We start from the raw sequence: 12624 nt of genomic DNA on the forward strand, positions 1-12624 counted from the left end.
AAATAAATTAGAGTTTGGCTTCCTGAAGCCCTAAGGTCAGTTAGAAAACAATCTCAGTATTCCAAGTGACAAAGGACAGTGGCCTGGTTCAGAACTAGTTAGCACTCAGAAATAATAGAATTTGGAGAGTGACAGCAAAGTTGAAGACAGAAAGAAGATTCCAGGATAAAGCTCAGGTTTTCTGCTTGAATTGAGTTAGTGATCCTGCCATTCATTGATGTGGGGAGCATGAGAAAAAGAGCTGCCTGTTATTTTGTTTGTGTATAGTGTGGAGCTTGGAATAATGAGTTCAGCTCTGGGCATGTTTAATTTAAGGTGCCTTTTGTTGAATATGCAGGTGAAGTTGTACGGTAGGTGCTTTGGAATGTAACCGTAAAATTCAGGCAAAGGATTTTAGTCAGGAGAAATCAGCTTGGGAGTTTCTTTTAGTTTGCCTTCCTGCAAAAGCTAGCCCTGAAAAGAAAAAAAAAAAAAAATTTGAGAGCAAGTGCAAGAAATAAAGATGTGGTAGTTTTAAAACATGTCCGAGTTCTTCGACATTGCTTCCAAACTCTGTTCCCTTCTCCTTGGCTAAGGACTGATGACTCAATCTCATGAATAGAATGCAGCAAAAATGATACCACATCATGATTTTTGCTGGTACTATTTTTTGAGACACAGACCTTCAGAGCCCTAAACTAACATATAAGAAGTCCAGGTACCTTAAAGTAACCTTGCTGGAGAGCCCATTTGCAGAGACCAGTAGAGACAGAGCTCTCTTAGCCTCCACATATTCAAGTCTCCCTGGATTAGGTACCAACATGAGAGTTTAGGTACCAACATGCTCCACCTGACATCAAGTAGAACAGAGACAAGCTGTACTTTCTAAATCTGTACATATCACAAATTTGTGACATAATAAATATTGCTGTCATTTTAACTCACTAAGTGGTTTGATTTGAGGGTGGTTCATTACATGTCAATAGATAACTGAAAGTATAGAGAAGTGATTCATTAATGGGAAGGTAGGTAGCAAAGGGTGTGAATCAAACCATTCGTTGCAGAATTACGCAACCCAAGGGGAGAGAATGCTGAGTACACCAACTCTCATGAGATTTTAGTTGAGGGCTACTTCTAGGGATATTAATTATCTGGCATTTCTTGTCTGTTCTGCTTAAGAACTGAGACTTTGCACAATTTGGACTTGAGATACAGAGATGAAGATACTGGCAGTTGGATGTAAAACAGAACCCACTGAAACATTTAAAAGATCTGGCAGAGCACTGAGAGTCTCTGCTACAAAAGTGTGATGGCTAATTTAATCTATTAACTTGACTGGGCCAAGGGGTGCCGAGATTGAATCTTATTTCTGGATGTACCTATAAAATTGTTTCTGGATAAGATTAGCCTCTTAATCAGTGGACTCGGTAAAGTGAACTGCTCGCCCAGTATGGATAGGCATCATCCAGTCCTTTGAGGGCCTGAATAGAACAAGAAATGGAGGAAGGAGGAATTTGCCCCCTTTTTTCCCTGCCTCATTGCTTGAGCTAGGACATCTCATATCATTTTCTCCTGCCCACAGGATGCAATTTACACAAATGGCCAATTGCACAATTGGTTCTCCCTAGTTCTCAAGCTTTGGGACTTGCACTGAATAATACCACAGACTTTCTGAGGTCTCCAAATTACAGGCAGCATATTCTGGGATTTCTCAGTCATAATTATGTGAGCCAATTTCTCATAATAAATCTCTCTCTTTGTGGACAAATGTACCACTTCGCCTTCCTTGTTCCTGCTGAACTACCTCTCTGCACTTCTCTGAACAAGTGCCTTCTAGTTCAACGTCGTAAGTATATACTTGTCTTAAGGGACGCCCTTTTCCCAGTTTCTTCTAAGGGTACATTTCTGACTCCTCAAGGAATCAGAAGGTCTCACCTCTTTTGTGAATCCACCACTCCCTGTCCTAATAAGTAGAATTGATTATTATCTGTTTTGCATAGCTGTCAGACACTGGTCCCCTAATAGAAAGCATTATTTGTAAATATCTGTTAATGACTGTGTCTGCTTCACCAGATTGTAGCCTTCCTGAGGCAGCACTTCTAATTTGTTTCAGATGTTACCAGCCCAGCCCAGTACCTGGCACATCATAAATGATCAACAACATGTGTGAATGAATGAATGGATGAATGATTTTCAATCTTAAAATATAGATAAAATTTCAGGTTTATTTCAGCACATTTGCATTTCTGCTGTTAGAAACATCTATATTGTAGTGTAAAAAATAGGAAAATTTTACCATCTCCAATTATTTATTTTTAAAGCATGGAAAATTCAATAGTTTTATTTTCTTATTACTGAAACTTTAGTAGGTATGTTGCTCTTAAAGAGGTAGATATTCTATGTCTATTCCAAGATGGCCGGACATGAACAGCTCTGGTCTGCCACTCCCAGTGTGATCGACGCAGAAGACGGGTTATTTCTGCATTTGCACCTGAGGTACCTGGTTCATCTCACTGGGACTGGTTGGACAGTGGGTGCAGCCCACAGACGGTGAGCCGAAGCAGGACAGGGCATCGCCTCAGCCGAGCTCAAGGGGTCGGGGGATTTCCCTTTCCTAGCCAAGGGAAGCCATGACAGACTGTACCTGGAAAACCAGGACACTCTCGCCCAATGACAGGATCAAATTCAAACATAACAATATTAACCTTAACTGTAAATGGGATAAATGCCCCAATTAAAAGACACAGACTGACAGATTGAATAGAGTCAAGACCCATCACTATGCTGTATTCAGGAGACCCATCTCACATGCAGAGACACACATAGGATCAAAAGGAATGGATGGAAGAAAATCTACCAAGCAAATGGAAAGCAAAAAAAAAAGCAGAGGTTGCAATCCTAGTCTCTGATAAAACAGACTTTAAACTGACAAAGATCAAAAGAGACAAAGAAGGCCATTACATAATAGTAAAGGGATCAATTCAACAAGAAGAGATAATGATCCTAACTATATATGCACCCAATAGAGGAGGACCCAGATTCATAAAGCAAGTCCTTAGAGACCTACAAATAGACTTAGACTCCCATACAATAATAATAGGAGACTTTAACACCCCATTGTCAGTATTAGACAGATCAATGAGACAGAAGGTTAAGAAGGATATCCAAGACTGGAACTCAGCTCTGCAGCAAGTGGACCTAATAGACATCTACAGAACTCTCCACCCCAGATCAACAGAATATACATTGTTCTCAGCACCACATCACACTTACTGCAAAACTGACCACATAGTTGGGAGTAAAGCACTCCTCAGCAAATGTAAAAGAACAGAAATCACAACAAACTGTCACTCAGACCACAGTGCAATCATATTAGAACTCAGGATTACAAAACTCACTCAAAACCGCACAACTATATGGAAACCGAACAACTTGCTCCTGAATGACTACTGGGTACATAATGAAATGAAGGCAGAAATAAAGACGTTCTTTGAAATCAATGAGAACAAAGACACAACATACCAGAATCTTTGGAACACATTTAAAGCAGTGTGTAGAGGGAAATTCATAGCACTAAATGCCTACAAGAGAGAGCAGGAGAGATCTAAAATTGACACCCTATCATCACAATTAAAAGAACTAGAGGAGCAAGAGCAAACACATTCAAAAGCTAGCAGAAGGCAAGAAATAACTAAGATCAGAGCAGAACTGAATGAGATGAAGACAGAAAATCTCTTCAAAAAATTAATGAATCCAGGAGCTGTTTTTTTTTAAAAGATCAACAAAATGGATAGAGCACTAACAACACTAATAAAAGAGAAAAGACAGAAGAATCAAATGACTCAATAAAAATGATAAAGGGGATATCACCACCAATCCCACAGAAATACAAACTACCATCAGAGAATACTATAAACACCCCTATGCAAATAAACTACAAAATCTAGAAGACATGGATACATTCCTGGACACATACACCCTCCCAAGACTAAACCAGGAAGAAGTTGAATGTCTGAATAGACCAATAACAGGCTCTGAAATTGAGGCAATAATAAATAGCCTACCAACCAAAAAAAAGTCCACAGCTGAATTCTACCAGAGGTACAAAGAGGAGCTGGTATCATTCCTTCTGAAACTATTCCAATCAACAGAAAAAGAAGGAATCCTCTCTAACTCATTTTATGAGCCCAGCATCATCCTGATACCAAAGCCCTGTAGAGACCCAACAGCAAAAGAGAATTTTAGACCAGAATCCCTGATGAACATCAGTGCAAAAATCCTCAATAAAATACTGGCAGATCGAATCCAGAAGCACATTAAAAAGCTTATCCACCATGATCAAGTAAGCTTCATACCTGGGATGCAAGGCTGGTTCAACATATGCAAATCAATAAACACAATCCATCACATAAACAGAACCAAAGACAAAAACCACAAAATTATCTCAATAGATGCAGAAAAGGCCTGTGACAAAATTCAACAACACTTCCTGCTAAAAACTAGGAAGAAACTAGGTATTGATGAAACATATCTCAAAATATTTATGACAAACCCACAGTCAATATCATACTGAATGGGCAAAAACTGGAGGCATTCCCTTTGAAAACTGGCACAAGTCAGGGATGTCCTCTCTCACCATGCCTATTCAACATAGTGTTAGAAGTTCTGGCCAAGGCAATCAGGCAAGAGAAAGCAATAAAGGGTATTCAATTAGGAAAAGAGGAAGTCAAATTGATCGTGTTTGCAGATGACATGATTGTATATTTAGAAAACCCCATTGTTTCATCCCCAAATCTCCTTAAACTGATAAGCAACTTCAGCAAAGTCTCAGGATACAAAATCAATGTGAAAAAATGACAAGCATTCCTATACACCAACAACAGAGAGTCAAAGCCTGAGTGAACTCCCATTCACAATTGCTACAAAAAGAATAAAATACCTAGGAGTCCAACTGACAAGGGATGTGAAGGACCTCTTCAAGGAGAACTACAAACCACTGCTCAACGAAATAAAAGAGGACACAAACAAATGGAAGAGTATTCATGCTCATGGATAGAAAGAATCAATATCGTGAAAATGGCCATACTGCCCAAGGTAATTTATAGATTCAATGCCAACCCCATCAAACTACCATTGACTTTCTTCACAGAATTGGAAAAGTCTACTTTAAAGTTCATATGGCACCAAAAAAGAACCTCCATTGCCAAGACAATCCTAAGCAAAAAGAACAAAGCTAGAGGCATCATTCTTCCTGACTTCAAACTATACTGCAAAGCTACAGTAACCAAAACAGCATGGTAGTGGTGCCAAAACAGAGAGATAGAGCAATGAAACAGAACAGAGGCCTCAGAAATAACACCACACATCTACAACCATCTGATCTTTGACAAACCTGACAAAAACAAGCAATGGGGAAAGAATTCTCTGTTTAATAAGTGGTGCTGGGAAAACTGACTAGTCACATGTAGAAAGCTGAAACTGGATCCTTTCCTTACACCTTATATAAAAATTAATTCAAGATGGATTAAAGACTTAAGTGTTAGACCTAAAACCATAAAAACCCTACAAGAAAACTTAAGCAATACCATTCAGAAGACAGGCATGGGCAAGGACTTCATGATTAGAACACCAAAAGCAATGGCAAACTGACAAATGGGATCTAATTAAGCTAAAGAGCTTCTGCACAGCAAAGGAAACTACCATCAGAGTGAACAGGCAACCTACAGAATAGGAGAAAATTGTTGCAATCTACCCATCTGACAAAGGGCTAATATCCAGAATCTACAAAGAACTTAAACAAATTTACAAGAAAAAAACAACCCCATCAAAAAGTGGGCAAAGGATATGAAGAGACACTTCTAGAAAGAAGACATTTATGCAGCCAACAGACATATGAAACAATGCTTATTATCACTGGTCATCAGAGAAATGCAAATCAAAACCACAATGAGATACCCTCTCACACCAGTTAGAATGGCCATCATTAAAAAGTCAGGAAACAACAGATGCTGGAGAGGGTGTGGAGAAATAGAAACACTTTTACACTGTTGGTGGGAGTGTAAATTAGTTCAACCATTGTGGAAGACAGTGTGGTTATTCCTCAAGGTTCTAGAACTAGAAATACCATTTGACCCAGCGATCCCATTACTGGGCATGTACCCAAAGGGTTATAAATCAGGTTGCTATAAAGACACACACACACGTATGTTTATTGTGGCACTATTCACAATAGCAAAGATGTGGAACCAACCCAAATGTCCTTCAATGATAGACTGGATTAAGAAAATGTGGCACATATACACCATGGAATACTATGCAGCCATAAAAAAGGATGTGTTCATGTCCTTTGCAGGCACATGAATGCAGCTAGAAACCATCATTCTGAGCAAACTACCACAAGGACGGAAAATCAACACCGCATGTTCTCACTCATATGTGGGAATTGAACAATGAGACCACCTGGACACACGGTGGGGAACATCACACACTGGGGCCTGTCATTGGGTGGGGGGGGTGGGGCAGCAATAACATTATGAGAAATACGTAATGTAAATGACAAGTTGATGGGTGCAGCACACCAACACGGCACGTGCATACCTATGTAACAAACCTGCACATTGTGCACATGCACCCTAGGACTTAAAGTATAATAATTTTAAAAAAGAGTTTGATTTTTTCAATACAATTTGAAAAGATATGTCCAAATTTAGCAGGTTGTATATTTTTCGGGTATACTAGTTGCAGACTATGCCGATTTTTCTGGATTCAGAGTTTGGTGTAGACTTACCTATCTACAGCAATTGCAACTAATGTAAAGACTGAAGCTGCAACAGATATTCCCTGGACCAGTCCACTGATCTTGCACATCGTGTTTCCAAATGGCCACCCTGAAAGGAAAATGAAACAGTCTTCAAAAGATCATATTTTCACAATCTCACTGAAAATAAAAATAGAAAGGCGTGGAAACAAGACTAACACAACTGTTTTCTCCATGATAGGCAGAGAACAATCAGTGTTTCTCAGTATTTTCCCTAATCTCTCCAGAGCTCACATGATAGGCAGAGAACAATCAATGTTTCTCAGTATTTTCCCTAATCTCTCCAGAGCTCTGTTTTTCAGTACACTAACAATAACGTCAAAACTTACATAGTAGTTATCACATTCCAGGTACTATAAGTGGTCTCTGTCTATTGACATATCTAATCCTCACAACAAGCTTTTGAAGGCTTTGTTATTTTCGTCACAATATAGACGAGGTAACAAATAAACAAATAGTACATACTTTGCCACAGCTAGTTAGGAGCATTTTAAAGATTTGAACCTGGGCAGTAAGATTCCAGAGTCTAAACCATTGACTCTGATGCAATAATGTCTTTTAAATGAATAAACAGAATGTCGGTTTTCTAGTTTGGAAAGGCACTCCATAAATAATGAGGAATCAGGAGGTACATACAGAATAAACTGTATTTATTAATATAGAATGAAATGAGACAATTTACCCCAGAGACACATCCAGAATAAAGAGCACTTTGCATGAACAAAAGTATTGCTTTCCTACTAAACCTTAGCTACTGTATAGTTTATAAAGGAAATTCATAGAATTATTGTAGTAGTTTGATATTCTAAACACCCATCTGCTATTACAGAAAAGGAACAATATTCTTCTCCTAGCAAATATTCTCATTTCTCAAAAGATGAATATTATGCATTCTGCAATTTATTTTCCAAAACAAAATATTCTTAACCATAAAGTATTTTTAAAGAAGCTAAATAATTCAAGTATATCTTTTAAAAGTCACCTATTCAGAATCATATTAAAATAAACGCTTGAGTGACTCTAGTGAGTGGCAACCAAAAGAGAATATGTCTTTTTCAGTTCTAAAATGCGTTAGCTTATGGTAGTACTATTTGTCAATAAAAATGCACAAAAGTGTGTGTAGCCATTGGTCGAACATGGAATATTAAGCGTATATTTTATCTTATCTCCCTCACTCGATTCCACTGAAATGATAGGTGTAGAATAAAAGGGCATAAATCCTTAGAAATTAAAGTGCCAGATACTACTAAATGGGAGGTTGAGAAAACAACATGATTGGTGGAAATTATGTATCAATCCAATTAGATGCTAGTGGTTTTTCCCCCATGTTGATAGAAGAATGGAGGTTTACTCTCTGAGGAGGCAGAACCATAAGTACTCTAAACCCGAGTTGCCAGGTGCGGGGTAATGAGTGCCACTGTGATGCAGAAGGATTAAGCGAAAGTATACCGCGGCACTGCATGGCAATGTGGAATGTAACAGCCAGCCTACATTCCTATGGCAGTACGTTAGAAAATCTCCTTCTGGAAAAAGTGACCTGTTCAATAATACGGATATGCAGATTTTGACAATTGTGAATTTCTCAATGAATAGTCCAGACTAATGAAGTGGACAGTGGTCCTAACCTTAACCTCCAGGCATGCAGAACTTCCAGGCAGCCTCACTCTGAAACACAGAAGCTAAGAAGCAGTTAACTAGATCTAGTCTTTTTTTTTTTTTTTTTTTTTTTCTGGTGGTGTTTTATTTTGTTTTGTTTTGTTTTGTTTGTTTCTTTGTTTTGAGACAGGGTGGAGTGCAGTGGTGTGATCATGGCTCACTGTGGCCTTAACCCCTCCACTTACCCCACCACCCTGTCCCCAGGCTCAAGCAATCTTCTTACCTCAAGCTCCTGAGTAGCTGGGAGTACAGGTGCAGTCCACCACACCAGTTATTTTTTTTTTTTTCTAATTTTTTGTAGAGACGGGGTCTCACTATGTTGCCCAGGCTGGTTTTGAGCTCCTAGGCTCAAGTAATTCTCTCACGTTGGCCTCCCAAAGTGTTGAAATTACAGGCATGAGCCACCACACCCAGCCTTAGAGCTAGTATATGATAGCACAACAGAGTTACTACAGTCAAGAATAATTTATTGTATATTTAGCAATTACTGAGAGTAGAATTTATATGTTCTTAACATAAAGAAATGATAAATGCTTGAGGTGATGTATATCCCAAATGCCCTAATATGATTATCTTAACATGATTATTACACATTATATGCCTATATCAAACATCATATGTACCCCGCAAATACACATATGTACCCATATTAACTAAAAAGAAAACAAAACAATTTTTTAAATGCAATGAAAAATAAGCAGTTAACACTAGGGAAACCTCAAACATAAAAGAAAAAGACTAACACGCATAGGAAGAAAAATAGGAAAACCAAATTAAGTCAGAGATATGAAAAATAGAAAACAGAAACAAATATTACTAACCCCAGAGATACAGTGCACTATGTCCATGAAACAAGTGCATGATACTGTTTGTGTCATGATACTGTTGAATTATGGTGGGAACTACAGAAATATGCAGAAAATAAAAATAACTCAAAATATTTAAGATATGGTAACAGTATTGAGGAGTTCAACATAAAGTTTAAAAGAGAAAGCTGAGAAAATCTTTCAAAATAGAAGAATGGGGGACAAAAAATTAAACAGATGCCAAAAAGAGCAATCCAGAATATCTAATATCTGATTAATATGAGTAGAAGAAAGAAAAACAGAAAATAACTCCACAAGAAAATTCCCTAAGATTAAAGGCCACTCATTTTCAGATTTAAAAGCCTAATTTATGTCCAGCACAATAAATACAAAATAAAAAGGCTTACTTCAAGGCAAGTTTCATGGAATTGAGAACATTAGGGATAAAGGGAAGTTCTAAAAGATTTTCATAAGAAAAACAAAACACGGCCGGGCGCGGTGGCTCAAGCCTGTAATCCCAGCACTTTGGGAGGCCGAGACGGGCGGATCACGAGGTCAGGAGATCGAGACCATCCTGGCTAACACGGTGAAACCCCGTCTCTATTAAAAATACAAAAAACTAGCCGGGCGAGGTGGCGGGCGCCTGTAGTCCCAGCTACTCCGGAGGCTGAGGCAGGAGAATGGCGTAAAACCCGGGAGGCGGAGCTTGCAGTGAGCTGAGATCCGGCCACTGCACTCCAGCCCGGCGAAAGAGCAAGACTCCGTCTCAAAAAAAAAAAAAAAAGAAAAACAAAACACAAATCATGGACAAAAGAAGAAAGAATTAAATATCATATTTTTTCAGCAGTAATACCATATTTTACAGCAGTAGCAATAGAGTGATTCCTTTGAAATTCTGACAGAAGAAATTTCCAACCTAGACTTCTTCATACAGTTAACTAATTGTGAGGGCAGAATAAAGATACTTGCAGACATATAAGAGCTCAAACGTTTCATCTCAATAAACCATTTCTCAGAAAGGAATAAACAGAAAAAGAAGTGGACATGGCATCCAGAAAATGGGATTGAACACAAAGAGAGGTGAAGAGAGTTGTTAGGTATCAGCGAAGGGGTAGGAGTAAGGTGTTCCTATAAAGACAAGAGAACAGAAAACACCAGGAGAGGTACCTGCAAATAAATGGATAGATACTTGATATGTTTAAAGCTATTGACAAGAGAGTAACACTTCTGGAAGCGAATTTGAGGTACATTGATAATGGGTACACACCCAAACTAAGCAAATCAAAATATGCGCTTAATAAATCTAGGAAAATGAAACATTTTATAAGAGAGAAATTGATACAGCACTTTCCAAGGCTCAGCAGTGATAAGATATATGTAAAATAAGAATATATATTCTGTATGTTGATTCAAACAAAAATTGTGATGTAATTATACCAGGAGAATGCAGGGTGAAGAGTATGAATGTATGTTTGCATCGATGTGGTGAAAGTTTACAACTCAATTTACGTCTATGAGAGTTTGAAGAAAAAATATTGAAAACATGTTATTTAGAAATATATTAGTAATTACAAAAAACAAAAGCAAAAATTGCCAAAGGCGGCTGCCTCCTGAGAATGCAAACAAAGAGCTAAAGATGGGTAATTTTTATTTTTTATTTTTGGAGACAGAGTCTTCTCTGTCACCCAGGCTGGAGTGCAGTGGGTGATCTCGGCTCACTGCAACCTCTGCCTCCAGGGTTCAAGTGATTATCATGCTTCATCTTCTTGAGTGGCTGGGATTACAGGTGCATGCCACCATACCAGGCTAATTTTTGTATTTTTAGTCGAAATAGGGTTTCACCATGTTGGCCAGGCTGGTCTTGAATTCTTGGCCTCAAGTGAGCTGTCCATCTTGGCCTCCTAAAATGCTGGGATTACAGGTGCAGGCACCGTGCCTGGCCAAGGATGAGTAATTTGTATGCAAGAACTTTAAAATAATTAATGTAATTTAAAGTATGTATGGGATAAAATATTGAGAGCACTTTTTGTTGGCAAAATAACTTTCCTAAAAGTCTCAGGATAAAAAAAAATTCAATGTAAAAAAATCACTAGCATTCCTATACATCCACAACAGTCAAGCCGCCTGCCAAATCAGGAACTCAATCCCGGGAGTTCAAAATTTCCACAAACAGAATAAAGTATCTAGGAATACAGCTAACCAGGGAGGTGAAAGATTTCTACAAGGAGAACTACAAAACACTGCTCAGAGAAATCCGTGATGACACAAACAAACAGAAAAACACTCAATGGGCCGGGCGCGGTGGCTCAAGCCTGTAATCTCAGCAGTTTGGGAGGCCAAGACGGGCGGATCACAAGGTCAGGAAATCAAGACCATCCTGGCTAACATGGTGAAACCCCGTTTCTACTAAAAAAATACAGAAAACTAGTTGGGCGAGGTGGCAGGCCCCTGTAGTCCCAGCTACTCGGGAGGCTGAGGCAGGAGAATGGCGTGAACCTGGGAGGCGGAGATTGCAGTGAGCCGAGATGCCACCACTGCACTCCAGCCTGGGAGACAGAGCAAGACTCCGTCTCAAAAACAAAACAAAATAAAACAAAACAAAAAAAACACTCAATGACCATGGATAGGAAGAATCAATATCATGAAAATGGCCACACTGCCCAAAACAATTTATAGGTTCCATGCTATCCCTATTACATTACCAATGGCATTCTTTACAAAACTAGAAAAATTATTTTAAAATTCATATGGAATAAAAAAAGAGCCTGAATAGCCAAAGTGATCCTAAATAAAAAGAACAAAGCTGGAGGCATTATGCTACCCAACTTCAAACTATACCACAAGGCTACGGTAACCAAAACAGCATGGTACTACTATGAAAACAGACACATTGACTAATGCAACAGAACAGAGAATCCAGAAACAAGGCCACACACCTAAATATCTAACCTTCAACAAAGCTGACAAAAACAATGGGCAAGTAATGGGGAAATGATTCCCTCCCTATTTAGTAAATGGTGCTGTGATAACCAGTTAGTCATGTGCAGAAGATTGAAACCAGACCCCTTCCTTATACCATGTACAAAAATTAACTCAAGATGGATTAAGGACTTAAAGGTAAAACCCAAAACTATGAAAACTCTGGAAGACAACTAGGCAATACCATTCTGGACATAGGAACAGGCAAAAATTTCACTAGGAAGACACCAACAGCAATCACAACAAATGCAAAAATTTACAAATAGAATCTATTAATAATTAAACTAAAGAGCTTCCACATGACAAAAGAAAATATCAACAGAGTAAACAGATAACCTATATAGTGAGAAACAATTTTTGCAAACTTTGCATTTGACTAAGGTCTAA

The 12624-nt window shown here is 38.5% G+C and overlaps 1 protein-coding gene across 1 annotated transcript in view; it reads right to left on the reverse strand.

Moving 5' to 3' along the window:
* NPFFR2 (neuropeptide FF receptor 2) overlaps positions 1-12624 on the reverse strand; it is a 98712-nt gene that overhangs the window by 3064 nt on the left and 83024 nt on the right. The window contains exon 3 of the mRNA XM_033214481.1: positions 6767-6866. Within this exon, the coding sequence (XP_033070372.1) occupies positions 6767-6866 (100 nt within the window). The remainder of the gene's footprint in view (positions 1-6766; positions 6867-12624) is intronic.

This window comes from Trachypithecus francoisi, unplaced genomic scaffold (genome assembly GCF_009764315.1).
Source record: "Trachypithecus francoisi isolate TF-2019V2 unplaced genomic scaffold, Tfra_2.0 Lachesis_group1, whole genome shotgun sequence".
Lineage (NCBI taxonomy): Eukaryota > Metazoa > Chordata > Mammalia > Primates > Cercopithecidae > Trachypithecus > Trachypithecus francoisi.